We start from the raw sequence: 16,125 nt of genomic DNA, 5'->3' as shown, positions 1-16,125 counted from the left end.
GGAATGGCCATCATACATGAAGCTGTAATAGAGCCTGGTATATACTGTCACTGTCACATCTTATAGGGCTGGGAGGGGTTATGTCTTAATCCCTCGAATGGTCATTTAGTCATTTAGGGCACCTTTTGGTCTGTTAGAGGATGATTCATCAAGCAGCATTAGGACCTTTGCGTGGGCGTTAGGGCCTTAACACGCATTAAGAAAATTAAGGTGCATTAGTGCATGTTGATTCCCTTAATGCACATAAGACCCTAACATCTCTGTGAAGGCCATAACATTGCTTGATGAATTCCCCTCTTAGTCGTGACAGAAACAGGTCTGGTGAAAAAAAAAAACCTTAATTTTGGCCCCTGGACATTTTCATTTTGCTCCATAATTGCAGAAAAATGTCTGTCTTTCGGTGCCACCCATGTGCTGACCAAAACACACCCCCAACATTGCCCCTTTGAAATTTGGACAAACTGTGGAACAAATTATCAAAAATCACTGTTTTTGATAGAAAACCTACTTTTCATTACCTTATGATTTTTTTGGACTTTTTTTGTTTTGAAAATGAGCCCTATAATTTCTTTAAAAAAACTGTAAAACAGATTTATGTGTCTACAGCTTCTAAGGTTTTTTCCTAAGGTTTTTTCCTCCATTATAAATATTTCTTCACATTGTTACAAAAAATGTACATATCCTTGTATATCTAGGTGTACAAGGTATGCTTGACTCTGAGATGCTGTAGCTTTTAGGGAAGCTGTTATACAGTAGGGATATACATTTGTTTGAAATTATATTTTCCCTGTTATCTCATCCTGTTTTCAAATGAAACCAGGAAAAAACATCTCTAAGGACGTCCTGGCGAAGGGGCGGGGAAACCCGTATTATCGAAACAAGATGGGTGTTCATCTTTCATTTCGATAATACGGTCGGGGAAGCACAAATCTCAACATTTAGGTCGACCTTAGAGATGGTCAACCTAAATGTTGAGATGGTCGACCTTATAGATGGTCGTCCCCAGTTTTCGGCCGTACTGGAAACCGAGGACGCCCATCTCAAAAATGACCAAGTCCAAGACCTTTGGTCAAGGAAGGAGCCAGAATTCGTAGTGCACTGGTCCCCCTGACATGCCAGGATGCCAACCGGGCACCCTAGGGGGCACTGTAGTGGACTTCACAAATTGCTCCCAGGTGCATAGCTCCCTTACCTTGAGTGCTGAGCCCCCCAAAACCCATTCCCCACAACTGTATACCACTACCATAGACCTAAAGGGGTGAAGGGGGCACCTACATGTGGGCACAGTGGGTTTCGGGTGGGTTTTGGATGGCTCACATTTACCACCACAAGTGTAACAGGTAGAGAGGGATGGTCCTGGGTCCGCCTGGCGGAAGTGCACTGCACCCACTAAAACTGTTCCAGGGACCTGCATAGTGCTGTCATGGAGCTGGGTATGACATTTGAGGCTGGCATAGAGGCTGGAAAAGGGTGGTAGTGGGTTGGTGACCACTGGGGGAGTAAGGGGAGGTCATCCCCCATTCCCTCCGGTGGTCATCTGGTCAGTTCAGGCACCTTTTCATGGCTTGGTCGCAAGAAAAAAATGGACCAAGTAAAGTCGGCCAAGTGCTCGTCAGGGACACCCTTCTTTTTTCCATTATCGGCCGAGTACACCCATCTCCTAATCAGGCCCCAATCCCGCCTTCGCTATGGTGCCAACACACCACCGTGAACTTTGGTCATTCCTGCAATGGGAAGCAGTTGAGGACGGCCCAAAATCGGCTTTCAATTATGCCGATTTGGGCGACCCTGAGAGAAGGACGCCCATCTCCTGATTTGTGTCGGAAGATGGACACCCTTCTCTTTCGAAAATAAGCCTGATAGTGTGTGTTTTCATGTGTTAATGCTGTGCATTGTTCCAAAAGAATGCACACTTTTTCCCAATAGTGCATGCATGCATAAATCATCATGCATTGTCTGGAAAGAGTAAACACTCTGAAAGAGTATATACTGTTCGTGAATAGCAAGCATTATTTTGAAAGATTACATATAAAAGACATACAAAAAGACACAACATGAGGGTATGAGTCAAGATGGGTCCGGCAACATAGTGTATAGCTGTTATGGCTGTTAATTATGGTAAAGAAGAAAGGCAAGCTGAGGGTATATCCCACTGAACCACAGCCGCATTCCACTCCAGTTTCTACCGGTTCAGTGGATTCCTACCTCAGGCATGAAGGGAACAAGCTCTTCAATGAGTCGCAGGCTTGTCAGACTCAGCAGCCTGGAGGGGCATCGTCTGACTTCGGCATGGAGATCTCTTTGACTCCTGATTTACGAATGCCCCTCCCCCTGCCACCACAATCAATGATGCTTGGGACAACGAGTCCAGACCCGGACGCTCTGCGTAGGATGTTTGAAGCTTCTGGGCTATGAGGGAAGGGCTCGGTTGTGCAAGACGAAGTACTCTCCTCCTCTTTGGATCAACTACCAGCAGCAACAGGCCAGACAAGAGCTGCTGAACCTAAAGATGAGGCGGCACCTGCTTTGGGCCAATTTTTACCTGTGATGGGCATGGTTTTAGAGTTTACTCTTCAGAGACCTTCAGTTTTCACACTTGAAGTGATTTGGAAGGCTGTTGCTGATTTAGGTAAGCACTTTCTGCACAGTTTACAACTTTAAATCTAAATGTTCAGTCTCACACTTCTAATATAAATACTCTTATGAAAAGGAGGATTGAAACGTTGGAAAATAGTGCAAGATTCTCTAACCTACGGATCATTAATTTTCCTAGACTTCCTTTTGTTACATTTAAGGATATGCTATCTCAAGGAGATTTTGTTGGTTCCAGAGGAATCTATTCCTCTATTAACTAGAGTATACTATTTGCCAGCTGGAAAGAAAGAACCACTTTTGGCACAAGGAAATTGTAATCCAGAAATGGATGTTTTAAATGTGTCTGAGTTTTTGGAGACTTCTGACTCTGAATCAGTAACTCTTGCTACTTTGATAATTACTCTTGCTTTGCCTTCTGACCATGATTGGCTTCTTCGCCTTTTCTTTAAAAAGGATCCAAGATGGAAATTTTAATGGACACTCATGGGAGTACTCTGTGTCCTACCTCTGTGAATTTGCTCACTTCTGAAACAGACCACTTTGGAGGATTTACGAGTTTTTTCTGGTTCAAGAATTACAGGCACTTCAGTCTTGCCGCAAGAGAGATGGTCAGACAGCAGTACAGATGGGGTTTCCTTGAGCCCTGCACCCGTGCAGACCCCACTGCAACCAGAAAATTTAGCAAGTGCCGGTTTGAGGAGCTAAATCCTTGGAACGGTAAGCAAGTCTGAGGTTCACGCAGAGAAACTCCTAGCTTGGTATGTACCCACGATGTTTGTCCATCGATTGGGAGACAGCTGAGAGCGCAGCGTCATCGGACAGTGAGTACCTCTCAGCCTTCGGGGGAAGTAGCTTCTTCGGTTGCAGTGTATGTGCTTTCAAGGCCTGTGCTTTTATGGACTCACTTTGGGATGCCATACATGCTTTAAACTCATCCTTGGTCAAGGTGGTTAATAATTTTCTATGGAAATAGTTAATTTGAATGGAACATTGACTGCCTACATACAAGTTGCAAATCAGCAAGGTATATAGTTATCTGCTCTGGATTCTAGTGTATCTAAGTGTGTAATGCTTTAGCTAAGGATAAGATCTTTATGACAAGGAAAATAAAATATTTGGAGAATCAAACTATGTGGAATCTTCTGAGATTTTTAAACTTCCTTAAATCACCATTAATACCAGCAACTGATATAGTGAGAAAATATCTGAAGGAAGTCTTGTTAATACCATCAGAAGCATTACCACCAGTTGTGAGAGCTCAATATCTATCTCTATCGAGATCTAGAGAAGGTGAGGCCCTGCCTGGAGTTTCCACTACTGGACTCAATTTGACTGAGTTCTTGGAATCATCATTGGATGTAGTGACCCAGTGACATTTGCCTTGAAACCGGACAGGAATATTCTCCAGAGATTGTTTTTAGGTTCTAAGATTAGAATATTTCCTGATATTTCAAAGTGTACCCAGAAACGTCATCAGGATTTCCTGTCACTGCACCCTCGTGTACAGGCTCTGGGTATGTCTTTTTTGTTACGATTTCCTTGCTAATGTTGTATTTCTTTTGATGATAAATCCTATCAGGCTTATTTTCAAAAGAGAAGGATGCCCATCTTTCGACACAAATTGCAAGATGGGCGTACTTCTCACAGCGTCGCCCAAATTGGCATAATCGAAAGCCGATTTTGGGGGTCCTCAACTGCTTTCTGTCGCGGGGACAACCAAAGTTACAGGGGCATGTTGGAGGCGTAGCGAAGGCGGGACTGGGGCGTGCATAACACATGGGCGTCCTCCACCGATAATGGAAAAAAGAAAAGTGTCCCTGACGAACACTTGGACAACTTTACTTGGTCCTTTTTTTTTACGACCAAGCCACAAAATGTGCCCTAAATGACCAGATGACCACCGGAGGGAATCGGGGATGACCTCCCCTTACTCCCCAGGTGGCCAATAACATCCTCAAAACAAAATTTAAAAATATTTTTTCCAGCCTGTATGCCAGCCTCAAATATCATACCCAGCTCCCTGACAGCAGTATGCAGGTCCCTGTAGCAGTTTTAGTGGGTACTGCAGTGCACTTCAGGCAGGCGGACCCAGGCCCATCCCCCCTACCTGTTAAACTTGGTGGTAAATGTGAGCCCTCCAAAACCCACCAGAAACCCACTATACCTATATGTAGGTGCCCCCCTTTATCCCTAAGGGCTATGGTAGTGTTGTACAGTTGTGGGGAGTGGGTTTGGGGGAGGTTGTGGGGCGCAGCACACAAGGTAAGGGAGCTATGCACATGGGAGCATTTTGTGAAGTCCACTGCAGTGCCCTCTAGGATGCCCGGTTGGTGTCCTGGCATGTGATGGGGACCAGTGCACTACGAATGCTGGCTCCTCCCATGACCAAAGGGCTTGGATTTGGTCATTTCTGAGATGGGCGTCTTCCGTTTCCATTATCACTGAAAATCGGGGATGACCATCTCTAAGGACAACCATCTCTAAGGTCGACTTAAATGTTGAGATTTGGGCGTCTCCAACCGTATTATCGAAACAAAAGATGGACACCCATCTTGTTTCGATAATACGGGTTTTCCCGCCCCTTCTCTGGGACGTCCTGCGAGGACGTCCTCAGGAAAACTTGGGCGCCCCATTCGATTATGCCCCTCTTTGAGGTTTAATCATGCTGGATGAATGAACATGATGGATTTTTAAATATTATTAGCCTCTAGAGAACTTCTTTCATCATGTTTGTCATTTTTGTTGACTTCCACCTTTTTTGCTTTCATGTGGACCTTCTGTGGAAGATTTTTTTTCCCTCCTCTTTTGGAGATATCTTTCTCAACAGGCAAGAAAGCTGCCTATAAGGAGAAAATGTTTGTTTTTGAATCTTGCAAGGACTTTAACCCAACGCGTAATTAAACTCTGGAATTTGTTGCCAGCAGTGCTTTTTTTGTAGAAAAAAAGGTGCCGGTACTCATTATGGGCGGGGCCACCACATATGGCTCCACCCCTATGATAGCCACACCCACATTAACCACACCCCCTATACCAGCCATGGCGCATATAAACAGACATCATTGAAAATATTACAGTACTATAGGAGAAAAAAATAACGTGATTTTTTTTCATTATAAATAATCTCTGTAAGCTCTTACAGCTCCAGTATACCCAGTGCAAAATAAGACAGCCAATGTAAATTCTCAAATTGGACATATTACAAACACTAAAATGAAAATAAAATGATTTTTTTCTACCTTTGTCTGGTGACTGTTTTTCTTTCCATATTGGTCCCAGTCTGTGATTCTCCTTTCCTTTGTTTTCGCTTAACTCTTCTGTGCCATTTGTCATTTTTGTCTCCTTTTTCATTGCTTTCTTCAATATTTTTCAGGCTCTCTCTCTGTCCAGATTTAATTCATTCTTACTATCCATTCTTTAATTTCCTTCATCTACCTGTGGCTTTTCATCTTTTCCTCACCCTTGTTCTCCCCATGCCCCTTCCTCTTATTCTCCAGTCTTTCTCTATTCCCCTTTTCCATCCAGCAGCTCTGCTTTCTCTCCCCATCCTTCCAGTGTCTCCCCTATTACTTTCTGCATTCTTCCATCCAGCGTCTTCCCTCTCTCTCCCCCCATCCTTCCATCTGTTTTCCCCCTCTCTCTCCCCATCCTTCCATCTGTTTTCCCTCTCTTTCCCCAATCCTTCCATCCGTTTTTCCCTCTCTCTCCCCATCCTTCCATCTGTTTTTTTCCTCTCTCCCCATCCTTCCATCTGTTTTCCCCTCTCTCTCCCCAATCCTTCCCTCTGTTGTTTTCCCTTTCTCTCTCCCCAATCCTTCCCTGTTGTTTTCCCCCTCTCTCTCTCCCCATCCTTCCATCTGTTTTCCCCTCTCTCCCTAATCCTTCCATCTATTTTTCCCTCTCTCTCCCCATCCATCTGTTTTTCCCTCTCTCTCCCCAATCCTTCCCTGTTGTTTTCCCTCTTTCTCTCTCTCCCCAATCCTTCCCTCTGTTGTTTTCCCTCTCTCTCTCCCCAATCCTTCCCTCTGTTGTTTTCCCTTTCTCTCCCTCTCCCCAATCCTTCCCTCTGTTGTTTTCCCTCTTTCTCTCTCTCCCCAATCCTTCCCTCTGTTGTTTTCCCTCTTTCTCTCTTTCCCCAATCCTTCCCTCTGTTGGTTTCCCTCTTTCTCTCTCTCCCCAATCCTTCCCTCTGTTGGTTTCCCTCTTTCTCTCTCTCCCCAATCCTTCCCTCTGTTGGTTTCCCTCTTTCTCTCTCTCCCCCTCCCAATCCTTCCCTCTGTTGGTTTCCCTCTTTCTCTCTCTCCCCCTCCCAATCCTTCCCTCTGTTGGTTTCCCTCTTTCTCTCTCTCCCCAATCCTTCCCTCTGTTGTTTTCCCTCTCTCTCTCCCCCCCTCCCAATCCTTCCCTCTGTTGGTTTCCCTCTTTCTCTCTCTCCCCAATCCTTCCCTCTGTTGTTTTCCCTCTCTCTCTCTCTCTCTCCCCAATCCTTCCCTCTGTTGTTTTCCCTCTTTCTCTCTCTCCCCAATCATTCCCTCTGTTGTTTTCCCTCTTTCTCTCTCTCCCCAATCCTTCCCTCTGTTGTTTTCCCTCTTTCTCTCTCTCCCCAATCCTTCCCTCTGTTGGTTTCCCTCTTTCTCTCTCTCCCCAATCCTTCCCTCTGTTGGTTTCCCTCTTTCTCTCTCTCCCCCTCCCAATCCTTCCCTCTGTTGTTTTCCCTCTTTCTCTCTCTCCCCAATCCTTCCCTCTGTTGTTTTCCCTCTCTCTCTCTCCCCAATCCTTCCCTCTGTTGTTTTCCCTCTCTCTCTCTCTCTCCCCAATCCTTCCCTCTGTTGGTTTCCCTCTTTCTCTCTCTCCCCAATCCTTCCCTCTGTTGGTTTCCCTCTCTCTCTCTCTCCCCAATCCTTCCCTCTGTTGTTTTCCCTCTCTCTCTCTCTCCCCAATCCTTCCCTCTGTTGTTTTCCCTCTCTCTCTCTCCCCAATCCTTACCTCTGTTGGTTTCCCTCTTTCTCTCTCTCCCCAATCCTTCCATCTGTTGGTTTCCCTCTTTCTCTCTCTCCCCCTCCCAATCCTTCCCTCTGTTGTTTTCCCTCTTTCTCTCTCTCCCCAATCCTTCCCTCTGTTGTTTTCCCTCTCTCTCTCTCCCCAATCCTTCCCTCTGTTGGTTTCCCTCTCTCTCTCTCTCCCCAATCCTTCCCTCTGTTGGTTTTCCCTCTCTCTCTCTCTCTCTCCCCAATCCTTCCCTCTGTTGGTTTCCCTCTCTCTCTCTCTCCCCAATCCTTCCCTCTGTTGTTTTCCCTCTCTCTCTCTCCCCCCAATCCTTCCCTCTGTTGTTTTCCCTCTCTCTCCCCCCCAATCCTTCCCTCTGTTGTTTTCCCTCTCTCTCTCTCTCCCCCCAATCCTTCCCTCTGTTGTTTTCCCTCTCTCTCTCTCTCCCCAATCCTTCCCTCTGTTGGTTTCCCTCTTTTTCTCTCTCCCCAATCCTTTCCTCTGTTGGTTTCCCTCTTTCTCTCTCTCCCCAATCCTTCCCTCTGTTGGTTTCCCTCTTTCTCTCTCTCCCCAATCCTTCCCTCTGTTGTTTTCCCTCTTTCTCTCTCTTCCCAATCCTTCCCTCTGTTGTTTTCCCTCTTTCTCTCTCTCTCCATCCTTCCATCTGTTTTCCCCTCTCTCCCCAATCTTCCATCTGTTTTTTCCCCTCTCTCCCCAATCCTTCCATCTGTTTTCCCTCTCTCTCCCCAATCCTTCCCTCTGTTGGTTTCCCTCTTTCTCTCTCTCCCCAATCCTTCCCTCTGTTGGTTTCCCTCTCCCTGCCACGTTTCCCACGAACGGCGCGAAGTCGCGACGCATGCGGCACCAGCCCCTATTTCCGGCCGCTGCTGCTTCTCCTGTTGTTGAGCAGCAGCGGCCGCTACACAAAGAAAAAGAAGATTAAAAAATATTTTGAAACTGAAACGCGGCACCCCGGCACTGTAGACAGCCATTAGGCATTGGCTGTTGCCCCGCAGCCGCTCCTCCTCTTGCCTCTACGTCACTGCCCCTGGAGGAAGACCCCGGAGGAGCGCAGTGACATAGAGGCAAGAGGAGGATCGGCTGCGGGGCAACAGCCAATGCCTAATGGCTGTCTACAGTGCCGGGATGCCGCGTTTCAGCCAGGTTTGAAGTTTTTTTTTAAATCTTTTTCTTTGTGTAGCGGCCGCTGCTGCTCAACAGGAGAAGCAGCAGCGGCCAGAAATGGGGGCTGGCACTGCGTGCGGGACATGGACTCACGGGGCGGGGGAAGCAAAAAAAAAGGTGCCGGTGCGCCGTACCGTTGCGTACCGGCACAAAAAAGCACTGGTTGCCAGAGAACGTGGTGAAGGCGGTTAGCTTGGCAGAGTTTAAAAAGGGGTTAGACGGTTTCCTAAAGGACAAGTCCATAAACCGCTACTAAATGGACTTGGGAAAAATCCACAATTCCAGGAATAACATGTATAGAATGTTTGTACGTTTGGGAAGCTCACCAGGTGCCCTTGGCCTGGATTGGCCGCTGTCGTGGACAGGATGCTGGGCTCGATGGACCCTTGGTCTTTTCCCAGTGTGGCATTACTTATGTACATGTTGTCCCTCCAGGCCGTGCATACTATTGGCAGATTCATAGCCTCTGAGAGTCTCACAGTTATGATAGCATTCTCCAGTTAGTTTTAATCTGGATCTTGGAAATAATTCCTGCCTTCCTCTGTGGACTAAAACAACATTCATTCAAAACTGGGTGCCTGGCTTCTGTCAGGGAGTACCACAAATGGGTTTGTTATCCATCAACAAAGCATTTGTTTCCAAATCTAATTCAAATTAAAGATCTGTTTGTGCACATTATTTCTTTATTTGAAAGCTCTGGCTTACAAACCTGAAAAAAAATCTGTATTTTCACTTGCAAAACATATACTTTCATTCAATATTAATTAACTTCTACTATAAACACAAGTGAAGCATGATGTATTCAGTACAAATCATATTTGGTGGTGGCTGTCATGCATTATTTCACCCACCTGCAGCAACAGCCTGCCTTTTAAGATGAATGTTCCTTTGGTTATTAGAATGCTTGAAGAAGAACAGAATTGGTTGTCCCTGCGACGGAAAGCAGTTGAGGGCGTCCAAACTCAGGCGCCCCAAATCGGCTTTCGATTATGCCGATTTAGGCGACCCTGAGAGAAGGACGCCCATGTCCCGATTTGTGTCGGAAGATGGGCGCCCTTCTCTTTCAAAAATTCCCCTGATAGCAATTACTTTTTTTCTTTTGGGGAAAACTCTTTTTTTTCTTTCTAATTGGAAAGGTTTTGGCAAAAGAAAAAACGAGATCATTTTTAATTAAAATTGTTTAAGGGTCACAGTAGTTTTTCACATCACTGATCACATTTCCAAGGTCGTGCATGTTTCCCTTCCATTTATTTTATTAGATTGACTACTGAATGTTTACATCCGAGAGAAGAAATCCTAAAGGGTTTGGATAATTTCCTGTTTCAGTCAGTTTTGCAATGGGCACACAATGGGAATACACCATGTGAAAATCATGAAGGGTTGATGTATTTCGGAATATGCAGGGGGTCATTTACAAACTCTGGTGCTCATAAAGCCAGGTGCAGTGCAGAGCGGTGTTGTTAAACACATGAAGGGCAACTTTATAGTCTAGATGCCTGCATGTGTGTCCCTCTTGCATGCCTAAGTGGAGGAGTAGCTTAATGGTTATTGCAGCAGACTGAAATCCTGGGGAACTGTGTTCAGTTCCCACTGCAATTCCTTGTGATCCTGGGCAAGTCACTTAACCCTCCATACCCCCAGGCAGTGGCGTAGCCACAGGTGGGCTTGGGTGGGCCAGGGCCCACCCATTTCTGGCTCAAGCCCACCCAACAGTAGCACATGTTTAGTGGTAACTGGTGGGAATCCCAAGCTCCGCCAGCTGAAGATTTCCCCTTGATGGTAACAAAAACGCTACTCTCCACGACACCGGCACCTGTGCATGCTCAGTTTCAGTGCATTACTGCCGCCAAGGTGGAAAGAAGCGTTTTCCCACCAGCTGAATTTTTGTTTTTTGGAGGGGGGGAGAACACTTGGTGCCTAACTTACATAGAAGGGAGGAACAATTCTATTCCAATGCAGGGACTAAACAGAAGAAGGTTTATTGTCTCCTTAGGAGTCAATTCAACAAGCTAGTAAAGCAAGCTAGGCTCTCCTTACTGCAATTCTACTGCATTGTAATTACTCCTTACTGCAATTCTACTGCATTGTAATTACAGAGGAAAAGACTTCAGAGCTCCGCCTTCACTTTTGATTTTATCGCTGTGAAGGTTAGGACTCCTTAGGAGTCAACAATATATGGCACTGTTCTGAGGTAGAGATTGCATCTTATCTATTATTATCTGCTGGAGCTTATGATCCATAGAACCTTTCTGGAAATGTAAATTGAGGTAGTGACGAAAATCCTTATCAACAATGCCTCCTTATCTGAGGTTCTGACAGCTAACAACAACAACAACAAATTAATCATTAATTATCTCAGACGGTCGGTGGCGTCAGTCCATTTTCTTTAAATAACAGTTTGTTTCGCTACTGCCGGTTTTTGCATACTAGCAAGTCTATTCGGACAGTATTAGCGATCATCTCATTTTTGTGAGATTCTTTGGAGGAATACCTGTATATGCCAATTTGAAGACCCCTTTTGGCCGAAACATGGACTGTGTTGGGTCCTAATATATCATTTTTGGTTTTTAACATCTGTGGCTTCAGTCTGGTCCTTCTGGATATCTTCCACTTGTTTTGTTGTTGTCTTGTATTTTTTGCGGGAGATTTTGTTGTTCTGACAGCTAAGCCTTCAGCACTCCCCATCTAAGGGTGTTCCTCCTAAAATCATCTTTCTGGTTTTGAAGTTTTCTTGACCTACAGAAAAACTGTAGCTTTGTCATTACATAATCCATATTGATTCCTAAGCCTTGGCTTGCTTTTTGCACTTCCATCAAGTAACAAAAGCAGACTCCTGATACAGGTCTTGTAACCCGAAACACGGCCATGTCGAGTCGTATGAAGATTGTCAATACATGGTCCCAATCATATGCATAATTCAGCTATTCTATAAACTTCGTGCTCAACTTGGCACCTTACATTATGTGTGCCTTATAGAATTACCTTCTATATGTCCCCAATCTATAAGTAGGTATAAATAAATCCTAATAAATAAATACATAAAGCAACGGGAGAAAAAGTGACATGCCCAAGGTTATAAGGAATGCCAATGGCAGAATCAGGATTTGAATCCTGACTTCCCAGGTCATGATTTAAGATTTTTTCCCCAAATTAAAGCTCATTTAAAATGTGGTGCCCATATTAATTTGCCAATTTGATTTCAGTTTCTGCCGCTGCTTAATGCTGGCATCAATGAGTTCTAAACGAGCCTGCCAGTCTTAACCCATTAGAAGGAGATGAACTTTCTGCTAAAACAGTGCTATCTTTCTAGGAAATGTACCATATTCAAGTATTGCAAATAATTTAGTTGCAACTTAGTGATGGCTTGGAAATTCCTACTGTGTCAAACATACTGTTTATCATGTACACGGTGAGTATCATATTTTCAAACAGTCTGGTGCAAATATGTTATGGGAGAATGGGCGTGCAAGTGGCAGATGAAGTTCAATGTTGACAAGTGCAAAGTGATGCATGTGGGTAAGAGGAACCCGAATTATAGCTACGTCTTGCAAGGTTCCGCGTTAGGAGTTACGGATCAAGAAAGGGATCTGGGTGTCGTCGTCGATGATACGCTGAAACTTCTGCTCAGTGTGCTGCTGCGGCTAGGAAAGCGAATAGAATGTTGGGTGTTATTAGGAAGGGTATGGAGTCCAGGTGCGCGGATGTTATAATGCCGTTGTATCGCTCCATGCTGCGACCGCACCTGGAGTATTGTGTTCAGTACTGGTCTCCGTATCTCAAAAAAGATATAGTAGAATTGGAAAAGGTACAGCGAAGGGCGACGAAAATGATAGTGGGGATGGGACGACTTTCCTATGAAGAGAGGCTGAGAAGGCTAGGGCTTTTCAGCTTGGAGAAGAGACGGCTGAGGGGAGATATGATAGAAGTGTATAAAATAATGAGTGGAATGGATCGGGTGGATGTGAAGCGACTGTTCACGCTATCCAAAAATACTAGGACTAGAGGGCATGAGTTGAAGCTACAGTGTGGTAAATTTAAAACGAATCGGAGAAAATTTTTCTTCACCCAACGTGTAATTAGACTCTGGAATTCGTTGCCGGAGAACGTGGTACGGGCGGTTAGCTTGACGGAGTTTAAAAAGGGGTTAGATAGATTCCTAAAGGACAAGTCCATAGACCGCTATTAAATGGACTTGGAAAAATTCCGCATTTTTAGGTATAACTTGTCTGGAATGTTTTTACGTTTGGGGAGCGTGCCAGGTGCCCTTGACCTGGATTGGCCACTGTCGGTGACAGGATGCTGGGCTAGATGGACCTTTGGTCTTTCCCAGTATGGCACTACTTATGTACTTATGTACTTATGTAGACCTGCAGGTAAATATGTATGTTGATGGTTCTTTGAGCTTGTGTGACTCTCAGGGTGCTATTGTTTTGCCTGCGGTTGCTTTTTGCCAACCTTGGAGACCGCTTGGTCTGCCTTATATTTGATCTGGTCCTGGGTCCGCAGATACTTCAAGCAATGTTTCAAAGCAAAAATATATGCCTACTTTCACTTTGAAACATCACAGGTAGAGAGTGGCCACAGATAGTTGCCCCTGTTTTTACTGTTGGCATTTTTCATGAAAGAAATATGTGCATGGATTACTCCTCTGACTAAAACATATTCCATAGGAATGCCTCATTGAAATGCAATGCCGAGTACACGTAGAGGGGCATAATCGAACAGAAACGTCTATCTCCATGGGCGTTTATCTCCGAGAACGGGTCCATGAAGGGGCGGACCGAACCGTATTTTCGAAAAAAATAGACGTCCATGTTTTATTCGACAATTTGTGAGCTGGGCGTTTTTGTTTTTCAGCGAAAATGAAAATGAAAGCACCCAGCTCAAAAACGAATAAATCCAAGGCATATGTTTGTGGGAGGGGCCAGGATTCGTAGTGCACTGGTCCCCCTCACATGCCAGGACACCAACCGGGCACCCTAGGGGGCACTTTTACAAAAAAAAAAAAAAAAAGGGTAAAAGAGCTCCCAGGTGCATAGCACCCTTCCCTTGTATGTTGAGCCCCCCCAAATCCCCCTCAAAACCCACTGCCCACAAGTCTACACCATTACTATAGCCCTAAGGGGTGAAGGGGGGCACCTACATGTGGGTACAGTGGGTTTGGGGGGGTTGGACGACTAAGCATTAAGCAGCACAATTGTAACAGGTAGTGGGGATGGGCCTGGGTCCACCTGCCTGAAGTCCACTGCACCCCCTAACAACTGCTCCAGGAACTGCATACTGCTGCCAGGGAGGTGGGTATGACATTTGAGGGTGAAAATAAAAAGTTGTGAAACATCATTTTTTGTGGTTGGAGGGGGTTAGTGACCACTGGGGGAGTCAGGGGAGATCATCCCCGATTCCCTGTGGTGGTAATCTGGTCATTAGGGCACTTTTTGGGGCCTTATTCGTGAAAAAACAGGGTCCAGGAAAAGTGCCCTAAATTCTAGCTACAAACGCATACTTTTTTTCCATTATCGGCGAAAGGCGCCCATCTCTGTTCGGGTGATAACCATGCCCAGTCCCGCCTTCACCACGCCTCTGACACGCCCCCATCAACTTTGTACGCTTCCGCGATGGAGTGCAGTTGAAAACGTCCAAGTTCGGCTTTCGATTATACCGCGTTATTCGTTTTTGTGAGATAAAGGTCCATCTCTTGATTTAGGTCGGAATTTGGGCGTTTTTCTCATTCGATTATAAGCAGGAAAGTGCGGAAAAAAAGCACAAAACCTTAGCGGCATTGGGGATAGGTAGTTTACAGTCAGCCAATTTATTATGAGTGAAGAATAATGTTAACCCTTTTCATGCTTAGGGTGCACAGAGGATAAAGGAATCTTTTTTTCACCAAGGAGCCATAAGGCTGCTGGGGCAATTTTCACATCTATCACACTTGTTATATGATTGCAGTTCTTATTTATATATGTTTTGCATCTTGTAGTAGCAAGCAGTGTGTGTGACCTGGTGTTTTGTATCTGTCTCAAGAACAGTCTGCCAGTGTTGACTTAATGGATCAACCCATTCTTAACTAAAATAACAGCTGGCATAGAAGGATGGTAGCTGATGGCTCTCTCTGGAATGATTGCCTGCAGATTTAGTTTTTTTTTCCCCTGCTGCAAATTTGACGGTTGCTTCTAGTGCTGCTCATCTTTCATCAACTAAGGTCTTCTGTACTTCTAAGCCACTAAAAGCTCTTTCAAAGGATTATATGTTAATATACTGAAGTGGCTGTTGTCAAGGTTGCTTAGAAATAGTAAACATGTTGTACCTCAATACATGCTCTGAGATGTTCAGAGTGCATAAAGCATTTGTTTGAAAACTGTAAAAAAAATAATTCAAATGTATTCATTCATTTCATTTATTATACTTATAGTCCGCCTATCATAAACTAGTAAGGGCCCTGTTTACTAAGGCGCGCTAGCGTTTTTAACGCACCTACAATTAGTGTGCACGCTAACCGTGTAGGCGCCTATAAGGGATATTGTAGGCGCATACACGGTTAATGCGTGCACATGGTTAACGTGCGTTAAAAACGCTAATGCGCCTATAATACGGCTTAGTAAACAGGGCCCTAAGTGGCTCACAGATGAACATACATAGTGCAATAACAGTTGCAAAATATAAACATAACAAAAACTATTGAACACATGTCAACTAAAAACTTCAAATACCTTTTGAAAATAATGAACTAAAAACAGACCTCAATGGGTGGTGGTAAGCACTCCCCTCTGAAATGGCCCCATGGCAAGTGCTTTACTTGCCACACAGCTATTACTTAAAAAAAAAAAAACAGCCTTTTACCCGCTGCGAACTAGCATAAAAAAATGCAGTGACGCCAGCTCAGGCCCCCTTTTGCCGCAGCTTAGTAAAATGACTCCTAAATGCTTCCCTCTTCCTAACATCTGATCAAAAAGTATAGTGTTTGATTTACTAAGCATTTTGTAACCAATGAGATAGAAGGGGAGAAGAGCCAGGTCCTAAAATAAATATATCTCTCTATTTCTTTGTTAATTGTCCCCCTTAGACAAAGACGAATGTTCTAAAGATAACGGTGGCTGCCAGCACGAATGCATCAATACCATAGGAAGCTACGTCTGTCAGTGCCGCAATGGCTTTGTGCTCCACGAGAACAAACATGACTGCAAAGAAGGTAGGTGGCAGAATATTTGAAGAGATTATGCAAACTACAAGGTTAATTTCTTCCTTTCAATTAGGTTTGCTTTCTCAATTTTGGAGGCACGTTACTGGTAAAGTGGTTGGGCCTTTCTTTGTTGGAACTGGCTATACTATAAATCTCTTTAATAGTACAAATGTTGTGTCCTGCAT

At 44.7% G+C, this 16,125-nt stretch overlaps 1 protein-coding gene across 1 annotated transcript in view; it reads left to right on the top strand.

Moving 5' to 3' along the window:
• The window catches only part of TLL1 (tolloid like 1), a 499,423-nt gene that overhangs the window by 448,116 nt on the left and 35,182 nt on the right, over nucleotides 1-16,125 (top strand). The window contains exon 17 of the mRNA XM_030191579.1: nucleotides 15,824-15,949. Within this exon, the coding sequence (XP_030047439.1) occupies nucleotides 15,824-15,949 (126 nt within the window). The remainder of the gene's footprint in view (nucleotides 1-15,823; nucleotides 15,950-16,125) is intronic.

Source organism: Microcaecilia unicolor, chromosome 2 (assembly GCF_901765095.1).
Source record: "Microcaecilia unicolor chromosome 2, aMicUni1.1, whole genome shotgun sequence".
In the NCBI taxonomy this organism is placed as follows: Eukaryota; Metazoa; Chordata; class Amphibia; order Gymnophiona; family Siphonopidae; genus Microcaecilia; species Microcaecilia unicolor.
Note: the sequence above shows the minus strand (reverse complement) of the source record. Positions and strands in the feature narration are given on the sequence as shown.